We start from the raw sequence: 16519 nt of genomic DNA, 5'->3' as shown, positions 1-16519 counted from the left end.
GGTTGTGTCCTGAAGTGCCAAGTCCAAAGATCAGGAAGTATGCGCTTTATGGGAACGGCTCTCCTGAAAGGATTTCCACACTGAATTGATGAATTCCAAAGAAAAAGCTGAACCAGGGAACGAACCTAAATTTGCACTTCTAGGGCTCTACGGCTTCCACACTCTTTTGGACCTAAAAAAAGAATAGTCCACCTAAGCGGTCTAGCTGCCCTGTTCTCAAGTCAAGAAAACAAAGGAGACTAAGCCCGAAGCTTCCATCTCTCCTTTGCATGGAGCATGGCACTTGGTGCATGAATACTCCTGAGGCGCAGAATTTGTGCAATCCTGGTATGGATTATGGTAAAAATGCCTAAGGACTCCATCTCAATAAGTATCAAGGCAAAAAATTGGAGCTGCAGGGAACTTTTGGAAAAAAGAACTTAAAATAAAAACTTAAGCTACAAACCAGCAAAAACAGAATTTTTGAGGAGGGGGAATACCAAGGAACTTGTAGAAACTACCAAAAATAGCAATTTTAGACCCCTACCCCCAATTTTTTACAGCCTTACTCACTGTGACCTGAGGCGGAAATGTGCTGCAGCCTACCTTAGCTATTTACTGTAGCTGGAAAAAGAGAAGAAATCACTGCCTTATGCTGGAAGTTCCTTTCCACTGTTGATCTTCGGGCTGCCAGTCAGATTCTATAGTTGACCATACCACTACTCCTGCAGACCAACGGAAGCACTAACAGAAGGGGAGAGGCAAAAACACAGTCGGCACCCTATGAGACATTGCAGAGCCTCCTACAGATGCCAAACAGCTTACGCTCAAACCCTTGCTAAGTAGTAGGTGAGGGACAGTAAGTGGGATGGCCCCAAGCTCTAAAAACACCTTTGCAGGCCGGCCAACAGGTACCACAAGGGATTGGCCGTCAGCTGCAGACCTCAGTCTGCTTCTTCTCCATGCAGGCAGAGTTGACCTTGAAGATGGAAAGCTCCAAGTGCGGAAACCGGTGAAAATAACTGAAAAACACCGAAGAAAATAAATAAAAAAGGGAGAGCAGAACCAAAACAGTTCTGAGGGCTAACAGCAGAAGGAAAAAAAAACTGTAGGTGGCAGTAGAGCTCTCAGTGAAGTAAGAAGATTACAGAAAAAATTTGGAGTTGATTCCTTCTACAGAGCTAGCAGGAATGGGGAAATTACCTGCTTATCCAGAATAACACACCTATTGCACTTGAATACTAATTATAATGACTTACTACGGTATAATCTCGTTATAACGGATTTCAAGGGACCTGGAAAAACGGTCTATTATATCCAGAGTTGGATTTTTTTTTTTTTTTTACTTTATTTAGGCCAACTTGAAACAACATTCAATCAATGAACAACAGTCACTTCACAACTATATCAGCAACATCAAGAACAAAACTCAGCAAAACATTGGTATGGCACGAAATGATTGCAAAACCAGAACACTAAAAGATGTTCTAGAGCATTATGTCGTACTGTACTAGAAAGAAAAATACTCTGTTATTTTCTTCTGGGCTACATTTTGATACTATATCACCGACATGCCACACACCTTGAAGGCGGAGCCTGCATGTCCGTTATAGCCAAAGAAAACTACTGCTAAAAGTAGCTCTGGGGACCAAATAGGTTGTCCATTATATCTGAAAGTCCATTACACGCGAGTGCGCTATGTGCGATGATTTTCTGTATGTTTATAATGGCGCACGGCTGGGACCAGCGGACCTCGTCCGCTATAGGTGAGGGTCTGTTATAAGCAAGTCCGTTATAACGAAATTATACTGTACTACTACTACATTCAACATACCCAGCTCTGTACCAGGAACAAAGAGGGTTCACGTCAGAAAGATCTACTTCTTTAAAAAAATGCTCACAGGAGCTGGTCAACCTAATTCAATGACCATGGCACACTAACTAGCGCAGACTTAGAATGTATAAACTGCAGCAAGACATCATACAAAATAGATTCAACTAAAAGAAAACTATTGGGACATCACCAACAACTCTCACAAATAGGTTGATCTGGCTTTTGGGTCATTCCATGTCAAGTGGACCAATACTGAAAACCGCCCAAGCTCGAGCCCCTTGAAATCCAACCAAATTTTACAGGGGTGTTGTCTAGGATCTCAAATAAAACTGAAAAATTTTGGGGATCTATCTCAATTTGGTCAGGAACTGAGGGTAGTTGAATAAAAGCAATCGATCCACTTCCATGCTTCATGTGACCTAAGACACCAACTTTGCTTAAGCACTACGGCAGGAGGAAACTACCTAGAAGTCTAAAATTTTGCAGTTTGGTGCAGCACCTTGGGGCAAGTTTCTGTGCCAAATTTGAAATCTTTTGCGAACGTGCTTCTATTTCTACAGGTCAGCAAAGTAGGCAAAAAAATTTACGAACGAAATTTTTTGGCAGTTTGGCTCCATACTGCTGCTGGTAGGTAAGTCAGCTGAGGGTAAAACTTTACCAGCAGACATGTACCATGAGGTACTTCCAAGATTTGCAATAAGAGCTTTAACAGTCAAGTGAAGCTGAAGATATGACCATCCCAAAAATATGGCTTTGTGCATTTATGCAAATTTTCACTGTTTTTCAGATTCAAATATCTCTAATGTGTAGTTTTTGTTTGTTTGTTTTTTAATATCATTTGAAAGAGTGGTTTTCACTACAGAAGCTATCCTGTTTCATCTTGGACCCAATCTTTCTTTGATGAGAATTGATGGTTTAAAGATAAGCATTACTTGCTTGCATAAACATGTTATGTTGCAGAGTCACTGGCACTTCATTGTGAATGTGCAGTGGAACTATATTGATCTGAAAACTCATAACCAAGCTTTGCCAGCCACAAGTGCTTATCTCGTACTATGCTCAGCATTTGACAAACTTACTGTGCACTTTTGCAAGATGACAGTCAAAACATGCATTGGCTTGCACAAACTACTTACTGCGTGCAAGCCGAAACGTATAATCATGCGATTCACAAGAATGTACGCATAGCTGTAGTAGCATGTCTGATACATGCAGCTTTTCTGAACATGTTCTGACTTGCAACTATCACAGCACAGTGGCTGTATGAACAAGTCTGGCTTTAAGGTTCAACATGACCTTATAACACCATATGACTTCATTATTTGACAAAGCTTGCCTTTGGCGTGTTGTTTTCCGTCTATTCTTTCTGTGCAGCATCTGGTTCTTTCCCTAGTTAACTAGGCTATGCCTGTATGGATTTTGGAAAATTACTCTGCACTTGCTGACATGTACAACTTGCTTTGCTCTATTTTCATTGTGTTCTGACACTGATATTTTTCATCTTACTTTTATTCTGTATTTTCAGGTGACTCTTATCTTATGGAGACTAATAATAAGCTAGTATTGGAATCTATGATAGTTCTGAGTGCCAGAAACCTTCTATTCTGGAGAAAGCTGCTTGAAGCTTATTTGTAATTTCTCTTTGCCTGACCAAGAATTAATTAAAAGATGCTCTGGACTTTCTACTTTGTCCATGGAATCTAATATTTGTAACTCATCATGAAGACTTGAATCTGATGAAGTTTGAATTTCTACAGAAAAACTGCTGTAATCCGTTCAGAAAACAGAATCACAACAATATCAAAGGTCTATGCCCAATTGATCTTCCTGCAGCTGAGCATTTAAAAGCTATCACAAAGTATGAGTTTAAACCAGGCCAAAAGCTTTGCCCAAGATGTAGGCAAGACTTGTGTCAAACTGCAAGATCTAAGTAGGCCTAAGTCTGATTTTGATAGTGATGACCCTACCAATGCATCTGAAAACCTCAATGCCAGCTTTTCACCACTAGGAATCTCTCCTCTAAAGATTCAACAGATTAGCAAGCAAAATTCCTTAAGTTTTGCTAAACGCAAACTTTCTGAAGCCCATAATGCAATTGCAGACCAAATTGCAGTTATTGGTGACTTAACTCCAGCTGATATCAAAGCAGAACCAGAAAGTGGCCAATGTAAAAGGTGTTCTGACTATGACCTTCTGTTGACTGAACTGAAGCAGAAGTTGGAACTATCTAGTAATAGGAATAAAATACAAATTCTCACTCTTGCTCCACACAGCTGGACTATGGAGAAAACTGCTTTGGAATTTGGCTTTTCAACAAGAATGGTTAAAAAGGCCAGGAAAGGTATTTACCTGCACACAGAACTCAGGGTTATGTACAAGTGTAATATTTTGGCTGCTATTGATAAAATTAAAGCTCTCTGTTCTGCGTGGCAGGATCTCCCGCTATCCCTATTGGGGAGGGCGGCGTTGATTAAAATGATCCTATTGCCTAAATTGTTAAATCCTCTACAAACCCTTCTGGGTGATGCAGCGGGATATCCGGAAACTTTGATCTCTTTTCTCCACATTTCTATGGCGCCACCGGGCGGCACATATTGCTTTTGTGAAGCTGAAGCTTTCTAAGCAAGAGGGGGGCCTGGGTCTCCCTGATGTTCGTGTGTATAATGTGGCGGCTCTAATGCGCTTTATCTATAAGGGAGTAATGGGGGTTGTTAGATTTTCCCCGATGAGATGGATGGCAGGTTGGTGTGCACCATTTACCTTTTTGAATCTTGTGCATACACCTTGTGGTGTAGAGGGAGCATTGTCATTCAAACTGCAGTTTTTGCGTCCTTTTGCCAGGTGTGGTGGTGGTGGCGTTGGGCACAGGCTCAATCCCCAGGGGCTTCCCCCTTTTTGCAACTTCAGGGTAATCCCAGTTTCCCCCCAGGACTAGGCAGTTTCCCATTTATTGCTTGGGCTACCAAGAGGGCCTTGACTCTTTCTCATATGCTGGATGGCGACACAGGTGTTGATTCTTTTGCCCACTTTCAGGACAAGTGGGACCTTCCCAAAACTCAATTCTTTGCCTATTTACAAGCTCGTCATTACTATCAGAGTCTTTGTTTGCAGTATGGCGAGGAGTGGACTTGCGGACCCCTCGATACAGGGTACCAGCTTCCCTGAATTCTCTTTTGGTTTGGTACAGGGTGGTCCGTTCCTCTGCTTCTCAGGTGCATCTGACCCCGCTACGCGATAGATGGAACCGGGATCTGGCTATACAGTACTCTCCTGACTCCTTTTTGGAACTTTTTCAAACCTTGCATGCATTTGTGAAATCCGCGGCTTGGCAGGAGACCCAATTTAAAATCCTTCACAGGGCTTACATCACTAAAGAATGGGGTGCTTGCATGGGTTTGTGGGAAGAGTCTGTGTGTACCAAATGCAGAGAGGCTCTTGGAACATTCCTGCATTCCTTTTTGGAGTGTCCTAAGCTCTCCCTTGGAATTCCTCCTTTGCGCAGCTTCGCCTAGTTCTGCAGCGTACTATAAAGTGGGACTACAAAACATTGCTTCTCGGTGACCAGACCCTGTTGGAAGAGCAAGGCCTCACTATCCCTCAGAGGCAATTTATTTAACTGACTTTGTTGACGGTTAAACGCCTGATATTACAATTTTGGACTCAAGCAGGGTCAATTCCTTTGGATTGCTGGATTCATCAGATGATCGAGCTAGCATATTTTGAGCTTTGCTATCATAAATGTTCTTCCAACCCTGAGGTGCTGGCTTATTTGGTCTTGTGGAAGGTGTTCCTACGGTTACCTCTGGTCTCCAGACTTGGGGGTAGGGGGGTGGGGAATGACTGACTGGGGGGTGTGCGTGGTGCATGTTTGCGGGTGTAGCTGGTTTGAGTAGTGTGGTGAGTGTGTTGTCCCTCGAGCAGGGACTCCTGGGGTGGGTATGTTACATTGAAAATTAATGGAGCTGATGAGGGAAACGGCCTGTTCTTGCTCTTGGATATTCCTGTGTCTTATTGGTGTATTAAGTGCTATGCTGTTGGACATTGTATTAGTTTTTGTTGCTGCCTCTGTTTGACTAGTTCATTCATGTAATTCGCTTGTTTCTCTTGTTAACTCCCTAATAAAAATGATTTTCAAAAAAGAAAAAAAAAAGCCAGGAAGTTGAAACAGCAGGGTGGCATTCCTGCTGTTCCAGCAACAAAGAGAGGAAAAGTGCTTGCTCGGCAGATTACACAGAAAGTCCTGGATTTTTATGAAGACGATTAATATCTATAATATGCCCAGGCAAAAAAGTTTCCTTCTGCCGCAATGGCGTTTTAGGTCACATGAGGCATGGGAGTGGATCGATTGTTTTTGTTCAACCACCTCTAGCTCCTGACCAAATTGAGATAGATCCAAAAAATTTTGCAGAGTTTCATTTGAGACCCTAGACAACACTCCTGTAAAATTTGGTTGGATTTCAAGAGAGTAGAGTGTGGGCTCCTAGTCCTCTTGACTTGGAATGACCCTTTTGTTTTTTTGTTTGTTGGTTTCTACTTCTGTAATCTCCACAGAAGAGTCCAGAAACAGCACCAAGATGTCTACTATTAGCTGGAGGTAGCAGCATTCCAGATAGAAGAGCAGGCAGTCTACTCAACCAGTCAAATTCCATCAAGCAAAAAGTAACCATCCCCTCCAAAAAAAAAAAAGAAGAAGAAAGAAAGAAGGCAGGACTCAGGAGTCACCCAATGACCTGAAGGCCCTAACAGTACTAAGGAGAAATTAGGTTCTAACCTGCTATTTTTCTTTCTTTTAGACTTGCCAGACCAGTACAGGCTTTAGATCTTACAGCTAGGTTATGTCTCATCATGACCAGCAGGTGGAGACAAGACAAAACTTTGGACTAGTTATATAATAGGTGATTTTCCCTAATTCCAGTCTGCCGAATAGCCAAGCAGAACAAAGAACTATAAACAGAAAACAAAACTCTGAACAAGAGTAACAACTAATATACATGAATGCTGTTGGAAAATGCAAAGGAGAGATCTCTGCAGCAAAATGTCCCCACAGCTCTCCAGCTAAGCCACAGCCGCTGTTCTTTGATCTCCCCGGCCCTAGAAAAATACCCACAGAAAAAGCAAAATCTACAAGTGTAACATAGTCAAGAACAACACGACAACAGATAGGGTGGGGCTTTATACCAGTGTGGAGAATCTAAAAGAAAGAAAAAAAAAAAAAAAAATAGTAGTTAAGAACCTAATTTCTCCTTCTTTATCAAACTCTCAAAACCGCTTTAGATCTTACAGACGGGATATACCAAAGCAGTACCCATCAAGGGCTGACACCAGAACACAATCACTGAACACCGCGTCCCAACATGCCTGAACATCCACATGGTAGTGTCTGACATGAGAATGCAAAGACCACCAAACCACAGCCTTACAAATATCCACTGGAGGCACCAGCGAAGACTCAGTCCAAGAGGCCGCCTGACCCCCAAGTGGGAATGAGCCTTGAGAAATTCCAGAACAGGCTTCTTCTGAAGAATGTATGCGGAAGCAATAGTCTCCTTGATCCAATGTGAAATGGTAGCCTTGGAAGCACCATCCCCCTTATGAGGACCCGCTAGAAGGATAAAAAGATGATCTAATTTCCTGATCTCCTGGGTCCTCTGCACATAAGTGCAAAGGACTAGAGAGTTGCACGGGAACAGAAATCCCACCCATCCCCGCCAGGATCCTCTCCGTCCCCACCCGTCCCCATCAGGATCCTCTCCGTCCCCACCCGTCCCTGTCAGGATCCTCTCCGTCCCCACCCAACTCCACAAGGAATTACCTCCATCCCCCCCGTCCCCAAAAAAGCAGCAATTACTTCCGATAGGATCATCGATTCCACAGTTTCTTTTGTGTTTGCGCTACTGTTTTCCTTGTGGAATCTCTTTGGTGGAACCATTTTTTTGTTTTCTGTTCAGGTAATTAACTTATAACCCCCCTCTTTTACTAAGGCTGACGTGTCCATTATATGGATGAACCCTGCTTCCAAAGCCTTCCATCCCCGTGGGAGTCCCATTGGCTAGAGGGGGGTCCCCGTGGGCCAGAGGGGGGTCCCCGTGGGTTAGGGGGGATTCCCGCGGGACCCACGGGATTCCCGCGATCCCCGTGCAGACCTCTACAAAAGACCCGACCAACATCCAACTTGCGCAACTGTTTCTGCTCTGAAGATCACTCCTGACTACTCAACACCAGGAGGACCACTGCCTGATTGACATGAAAAGGAGAAACTACCTTTGGCAGAAAGGAAGACCGCAACACGACCCGCTTCCTAGAAAACTCCAGGAAGGGAAACCTACAAGAGAAAGCCTGCAGCTCAGAAACATGAATAGCAGAAGTAATAGCCACCATAAAGACCACTTTAAGGGTAAGGTCCTTCACGAGCAGGCACCCAAAGGCTCAAAAGGTGGGCGCACCAGCACGGACAAGATCAGATTAAGATCCCAAGATGAAACAGACGGTAGAATGGGAGGATTATTTGGCCATCCGAAAGAAGCGAATGACATTAGGAATGGCAGTCAAACGTTGACCTTGTAACAACCCACGAAAGGCTGACAAGGCTGCAAGCTGAACCCAGAGATAAGACCAAGCCAGGCCCCTGGGCAGAGAAGCATGAAAAGAGACCACTCCACACCATTCCTCAAAGATTCGCCAAACCCACACATAAGCCCGAGAATTGGAAAGTCTCCGGGACCCCAACAGGGTTGAGATTACTTTATCTGAATACCCCTTCTTATTTAGGCGTTCCCTTTCAAGAGCCAAGCCGTAAAACAAAAGGGACCCAAAACGAACAGGTCAGGCGAGAGAGGCAGAAGATCCGCAACCAGATGCCTCTCCAGGTCTGCATACCACGGGCACCTGGGCCAATCCAGGCCACCAGAATCACAAGGCCTGGATGACGAACAATGCGAAGAAGAACTCTGCCCACTAATGGCCACGGAGGGAACACATACAATAGACCCTCCAGTGGCCATGGTTAAACCAGAGCATCTAGACCCTCAGCCAGCTGTCTCTGCGATGACTGAAGTGGGGTGTTTTGGCGTTGACATCTGTGGCCATCAGATCCATGAGGGGTTGACCCCCAAGCTTGCACTATCAACTGAAAAGACACGTGGCTCAGACACCACTCTCCGGGATCTAGCACGTGAAGACTGAGGAAGTCCGCTTGAACGTTCTCTACTCCTGCTATGTGGGAGGCCAAGATATCCAGAAGATGAGACTGATTGACCAGGACGCCTCCTCCGTGGACCAGGTGCCCTGAGATGAGTGACCCAGACACTGAGCTCTCCAACCCAGGAGACTGGCATCCGTGAGAAGCACAGTCCATTGTGGCTGATCCAGACTCACCTCTTGGACCAGATGAGGGGTCTGGTGCCACCAACGAAGACTGCAGTGAGCCAAGCCCCTCAGAGGAACAGGGTGATCCAGACTGTGCCTCTGGGGTGACCACCGCTGAAGCAGAACATACTGAAGAGGACTCACTTGGGCCTGAGACCACCGCACTACATCCAGGGAAGCCACCAAGGACCCCAAGACTTGGGAGGAAATCTTGTGCCCGAGGACACTGTGATGCTATAAGCAGGTGAGTCTGGGATTGCAATTTGCCCACCCGGGCCTCTGGGAGGAAGACCTTCCCCAAGGAGGTGTCGAACATAACCCCAAGATACTCCAGGCAAGGGGGCCAACCAGCTCTTGGCAAAGTTGACAACCCATCCCAGCGACTGCAGGAACTCCACCACACGAGTCGTGTCCCGGATGCTCTCATGGATCGACTTTGCTCGAATCAACCAGTTGTCCAGGTAGGGATGCACTAGAATGCCCTCTTTGCACAACGCCGCAACAACGACCACTGTAACCTTGGTGAGCCATGGCCAGACCAAAAGGAAGCGCACAGAACTGATAGTGCTGACCCAAGATCGCAAAACAAAGGAAGCGCTGATGGGTGGACTGCATTGGAATATACAAGTAGGCATCCGTCAGATCGAATGGGGTTATATATACATATATACATACATACATATATACATACATACATACACATATTGTTGTTTTTCTTGATAGATTTACAAGTGATGTTTTCAAGAATATGTATGATTTTAATTTGTACACTTGTTGAAAGATTAAAAATGAATAAAGATTTATAAAAAAAAAAGAAAGAAGTCAGATACTCCCCCGGCTAAACCACCAGAATGACAGACCACAGTGTCTCCATGCGAAAAGATGGAACTTTGAGAGCCTTGTTGACCCCTTTCAAATCTAAGATAGGCTGAAAGGTCCCCTCTTTCTTGGGCACCACAAAGTAAATCGAGTACTTGCTGGTACATCACTCCTGAAGGGGTACTGGAACTGCTTTGAGATCTAGCAATCTTTGAAGGGTCTGCGGAAAAGCCTACTACTTCCACTCTCCACAAGGAGAAGATAGAAAATGATCTGGCAGGGAGTGGGCAAACTCCAGAGCATAACCATCCCAAATCATTTCCAGGACCCACTGATCAGACCTGATCTCTGCTCACTGTTGAGACAACTCATGAAGCTGGGCACCCACGGCACCGGCAAGGAGTCATTGGGTAGGATGGGCTGCGGGGGAACCAACAGAGGAATTCCCAGCCCCCGATGGGCCCCCTGAAAGGACTGCATGCTCTGATTGAAACGACCCCGGGGAAAAAACAGAAGTCAGGAAGGTTGCAGCCCCACGCCCAGGGCGATAGCTGCAGAAATCCCGTAGACGCCCCTGAACAGTGCCACCCCTAACAGCCAGGTGGGCATGGTCTTCAGGCAGGGGGGGGGGGGGTACTTACACAGTCCGTCAGAGTCTGAACTAATTTATCCAAATCCTCTCCAAACAAAAAAGACCATAAAAAAAGGAAATTTAGTGAGTTTAGTTTTGGATACCGCATCCACCAACCAAGCGCGAAGCCAAAAGGTACAATGAACGGCCACCCCAAAAGCCATAGACTTGGCAGATGTCCGCACCAAGTCAAAGAGAGCGTTTGAAAGGAAAGAGGCTGCCATCTCAATCTTTGTCACCTCTTGATCCACCAAGGACCAGTCATCAGACTCACTGTTAAGGACACCCTCGGCCCACCGAAACACAGCCTGAGCCACGAGCCTCTCCCCCCCCCCTCCTCAAATAGCTGCCTGGACACCCAAGGCAGACACATCAAAATTCTCTTAAGAATGGTCTCCAACTTCCGCTTGTCAGTATGCCGCTTAGCAATAGCTGAGACCACTGCGTCCACCACTGGTGCCTTCGATAGCCCTATCCCTCTCCGGCATGGGATATAAACGATCCATGGAGTGCGCAAACCAAAACGGCGCCTCTGGTGTATTCCACTGCGCTAGGATAATAACCTAAATATTCTGATGCATAGGAAAAGTGGGACGCCGACACGATCCCCCTAAGAGGGTCCCCCACATGCGGGGTTTCCAGTGGCACCTCCTCAAAGTGCAACACCGAGGAGACCTGCAGAATCAAATCTGGGAACTCATCTCTCTGAAAAAGACGCACCATGGATACCTCCTCACTGGTTGACGGTAAAGCAGAGGCCCCGCTACCAGCGGTTGTCTCCTCAAGAGGATCTTGGAGGTCTCCCCAAGGGTCCAGGTCCTCATCTAGATCAACACACTCCTCAGACCACAAGTCTTCGTCCCAGGCAACCCACAGGGCTTGGACAAGGGAGGAGGAGGAGGGGGCGCTAAAGGAGTAGAAGGGGGTTGAGCCGCAGGGGGCTCGGAGGAAATCCTCCACCCCCCCCCAGAGAAACACAGAACCCTGGCCACCTGAAAATAAGCTCTGCACAAAGCAAAAAAATTAATCTGGGGAAAACCTCCCTGGTGGCCCCATGGGACTCCCTGCCAGCAAGGGACCCAGCAGAAACCTGCCCCTGTTTTTCCAATACAGGGGGAAGGTCACCTGAGGTTGCAGACAAGATGGAAGGACCTCCCACCAAAAATGGCGAAGATCACGCCAAAACCAACCCCTCCAGGGCCTGTAGCAGCTGGGAAGTCTGAACTGTCCCAGCCGCTAAAGCAGACAAGCTGTGAGGGAATCCCCAGCCACTTTGGCGGTAAGGGAATCCCTTTTATCCTTACCATTGGTGGCTGAAAAAAATCCCTCCGTGGGCAGTGGGGGAAGACCAGGCTTCCCCGCTGTCTGAAGCTGAATCATGAGGCACTTGCAGAGGGATTCCCTGGACACCGGCACCTGATGCAGACGGGGAACTTCCACCGCACAGGCCTGTACAACGCTTGCACAGGCCAGCCTCGAGTGCCTCGAATCTGGAGCCCAATGAGCACTTTTTTCCCTGTAAAGTGCTCATTGCGCCATACGCTAACTAGCTAAGAGTGCCGGTTAAACAAAAAATACAGCAAATTTAAAGGGAAAGCAACCCTTCAGACTAGCACTACCTCAAGATTTTTTATTTTTTCACAGAACAGACCGCACTTGGCTCTCAAAGCAGTATGCCTTACCTTAAAGAGGAGGCAAGGCTTACTGCTGAGGCACCTCTACAAAAATGTTGGGGAGGTGGAGGAAAAGGGGGGAGGGACGCAGCACAAGACCCGCTGGGTTTGACACCCCCAATGGACCCACCCAAGCTCAGTCAGACACAAAAAACAGGGACCAGGAGCCCTAAACAAATTCCAACAGCCCTAACCAAGGGAGAGGGATACAAGTCACTCACACCTGCTGGAGAGAAAGACGGATTTAATTAGGGAGAGTCACCTATTATGTACTATTCCAAAGTTTTGTCTCAGTCTCCACCTGCTGGTCATGATGAGATATAACCCATCTGTAAGATCTAAAGCCTATACCGGTCTGGAGATTTTGCTAAAGAATTTGATTGGTTCATCATGTTCTGCCTGTTCAAACTCAATAGTACCCTTAGGGTCTTCAGGGGGTTGGATGAACCCCCTGAATTCCCCGATCACATGCCACTGTTTAGACACTGAACTAAGATAGGATCTTTGGGACTTTAGACAGACTTCTGAATTTTCCATGGGTTCCAAATATTTTACCCTAAAGAACTGGTTAAAAAATGTTTTGGAAGTCGTACAATTAGCCAGCTATAATATATACAGATGAATATATTATAGCTGTGTAATATATGAATCCTAAGATATTATTAGATGGATAACAAGTGTATTCATTACACAAATATGATTAAGTTTCCTTTTTCATTTAAATATTATTTTATCGCCTATTTTAATTTAAAAAAAAGGTTTATTGGGGTCATTTCAGCATCTAGAATATGATATGGATAATGGTATATTTCAATATATATGCTTTCCTCTTAGTTATGTTACTGTCAAATTTATTATGATTCTTAATAGCTTTTTATTTGCCAATTGAGCTATTGTCTTAACTTTTACTGATTTCATCTGATGTATTCTTTTACTGATTGTTTTTACTTTGCACTAGATATCAAATGTTAATTCTGTATTTTAATTATCCAAGCAAATTCCTCTGCTGTATGTATCTTTTGTTGTGAACCGCTTTGAACTTCCGGTATAGCGGTATACAAGAAATAAATTATTATAATTAAATTATTATTATATATGTATTTAAGCGTTCATATGTTGGGCTATGATTATTTTTTTTTTTTTTATACATTATGGTTAAATTTGTTAAATTTCTCTGATGCACCATATAGTTAAACATATTGGGTTCTATGTTACCAATAAATTATTTTAAACACAGTTCTTTTATTCTGTTTTACTTTTATACTTTTGAGTGTGCATTCCTCCTTTTTGTCAGCAAAAATGACAAGCACCTACCCACCCACAAACACGCATTGGGAACTACTTAAAAATCTACCCCAAAAAGATTTGGCTTGTTTATCTCTGTTCTGCTTCTTTCCCTCTCTTATTTTAATGAAGGATGGGAACCCAAATTCATATATTTCTAATGTTTTATTCTATCAGGTTTCTCTCTAGCTCCACAACAAAAAGACCCAGGAATAATTACAACGACCTCGGCTTGATCCCAGCTGGATATTTTCTTTGGGGTGGAGCCAGGTGTTTGGTCAGCTGTCTGATCCCAACGGCGCTTGCGTTTTGATGGTGGTTGGGATGCTGTTCCATTGACAACTTTAAGCTCTCCGGCTTTATCTTTCTCTGCCAGCTGCTGCCTAACTTCCCTCTAAACAAAGAAGAGAAAAAAGTCATTAAAATTTTTCCAATATTAAATTGGTTAGTATTGTATTCATCTAGGTCTTGTTCTAAAGATTAAAATTCTGCCAAGTTGATATGTATGTGTTACTCCAATTATTCAGAAACCACATCTGGAAGCACAAATGGAATATGCTATAGAGTTAAGAATTAGGACAGCAGAAAAATAACATTCTCTCTTCCTGTCCCTCAGCAACTCTATTTCTACAATTGCCCTTCTTAAAGATCAAGTATGAAATGAAACAAGCTACATACATCTATGTGGGATGGCAGTAGAATCAACCAGTGGCAGATGAAAACTGAGCAAGATTTCATTTCATTTTTGCAGGTGGTGATGTTATCAAAAGGTAACATTGTATTGTATCTATTAATGTTCTTTCTTTCAGTTGGGCCATACCATCCTGAACAAGCAGTGTTATACCCTCCTACCAGAAAAACTCATTTTCCAGTGACCTCACCGGTAAAATCTGCTGGCGCTCAATAGAAAACAATAAGCATCTGCCAAAGCAGAAGGTGGTCCCTATATAAAGCACCTCCATGCCACATCAACCATCGTAACTATCAAGAAAAAAGCATAAAACACTACAAAATGTGGCATTTCTCACTCTTTTTTTTTTGTTGTTAAGAAAAAAACCAAACACAAAAAACACTGTATAGGAGAAATGCAGAGCAGTTCAATAGTCTTAGGGCTCCTTTTACAAAGGTGTGCTAGCGGTTTTAGCGCGCGCTAGCCGCTACCGCCTCCTTTTAAGCAGGCGGTAGTTTTTAGGCTAGCACATGCTATATCGCATGCTAATCTTGTGTGTGCGCTAAAAACGCTAGCGCACCTTTGTAAAAGGAGCCCTTAGTTTTCTGAGAGGATCTCAGGACAGTATTGTCTGACTAAAAAAAATAGTCTTAGGGCTCCTTTTACAAAGATGCACTAGCGGTTTTAGCACGCACTAGCCGCTACCGCCTCCTTTTAAGCAGGCGGTAGTTTTTCGGCTAGCACATGCTATATCGCACGCTAATCTTGTGCGTGCGCTAAAAACGCTAGCGCACCTTTATAAAAGGAGCCCCTAGTTTTCTGAGAGGATCTCAGGACAGTATAGTCTGACTAAAAAAAAACCCAACTATGATAATTTAACATCCTTAACTAGAAGGGTTTATCCAAGCAAACTAAGCAGGTGGGGGAAGACAAGGTGCCCTGAATGACGGCCCTGCCAAAGTCCAAACAAGCTGTGACCAGCACATACAACCTGTAATGCTTCAAAAATGAATGGACAATGAGCACATCACCACTTGAAAGAGATCCTTCAGAGAAACCTCCCAGAAGCCACCTGAGATTGAGTTGAGTGAGCTCTCAATCTGGATAACATTTTCACATTCCTACAAACGTAGAGAACCACAATGGCTGTTGTGATTCATATTACAATGAAAGTTTTGGATGCCACCTAACCCTTTTTGAGATGAAACTCATCATCACTTGCCAGTACCAGAGAAGTATCCTGCAGATGTCCAGTTTGTACAGCCTCCAAGGCAAAAGCATCTGAACCCACCTTCACAAAAGAAGAGCAAAAATACCTTCCGATTCACATGAAAGGATCACATTAGGAAGAAGGGAGAGAACAATGTGAATGAATCCTCCAAATAAGGGAGGTAAGGGTCCCAAACAGAAATAGCCTAACCCTCTGAAAGACAATACCAGCCAAGACTATCACTACAAGGAAGCCTGCCTTGAGAGAGCGTTCCTTAATTGATGGCATCTGCTCCCTGCTTGATCTGAGCAGGGGCTGTGGAGATCACCAGCAGGTCTGGTGGAAATGGAAGATCAAGATCCCTTCTGGCTTAAAGTATGGTACTTAAGAGGCAGCAGCTAGCAATGAAGGGGTTTCTTGCCCACTGTAATTTCTTTCTTAAAGCCCATAAGGCCTTGCTGCAAATCCCAAAGATATCAGAAGACCTACGCCTTCCATACAATTGGGCATACCAGCACTCAATAACCTTCCATAGGCCTGGAATGTGGAGGACTTGCAGGTCTTAAACAAGGTAGAGATTACAGTGAGTAAGAACCTCTTCCATGATAGATGCTGCCTCTCAAAGGTCATACTTTTAAGCCAGAATGGATCTGGAACATATATCCACAACCCCTGCGAAGAGGAAGCAGATGCCATCAGCCACACCAGGATCGCATACCAAGGCTGACAAGACCAGTCTGAAGCCACCAGGAATACTAGGTATGGATGATGCACAATCCTTTAGAGAAGTCAACATATCAGAGACCACAAAAGGAAGATGGATAAGGGTTCCTCTAAGGGCTTTGGCTGAACATGGGCATCTATCCTCTGCGAGGCCACAAGAAATTCTCTGCTTTGTGTGACCTGTGGCCAGTTTTGTCCCTGTAAGGGATAAAAGCAAAACACGGTCCCTGGTCAAAAGGGCTGACCAGGTTAAAAGTAAAGGTTTGGTTTTGGCTGATTACCCCTCAGACAGTGAGGTAGGGCAGGAGAGACAGGAACATAGGTACATCCA

The 16519-nt window shown here is 44.6% G+C and overlaps 1 protein-coding gene across 4 annotated transcripts in view; it reads right to left on the bottom strand.

Annotated features, from left to right (window-relative positions):
- SF3B1 (splicing factor 3b subunit 1) overlaps positions 1-16519 on the bottom strand; it is a 236498-nt gene that overhangs the window by 151215 nt on the left and 68764 nt on the right. For 3 of the 4 annotated variants that reach the window (XM_033947227.1, XM_033947229.1, XM_033947228.1), the window contains one exon: positions 13809-13979. In XM_033947227.1, the coding sequence (XP_033803118.1) occupies positions 13809-13979 (171 nt within the window). Of the gene's footprint in view, positions 1-13808; positions 13980-16519 lie in introns of those variants that run through there. The other variant, XR_004539704.1, reaches the window with a different exon arrangement.

This window comes from Geotrypetes seraphini, chromosome 5, assembly GCF_902459505.1.
Source record: "Geotrypetes seraphini chromosome 5, aGeoSer1.1, whole genome shotgun sequence".
In the NCBI taxonomy this organism is placed as follows: Eukaryota; Metazoa; Chordata; class Amphibia; order Gymnophiona; family Dermophiidae; genus Geotrypetes; species Geotrypetes seraphini.
This window is presented reverse-complemented; position numbering and strand designations above follow the sequence as displayed.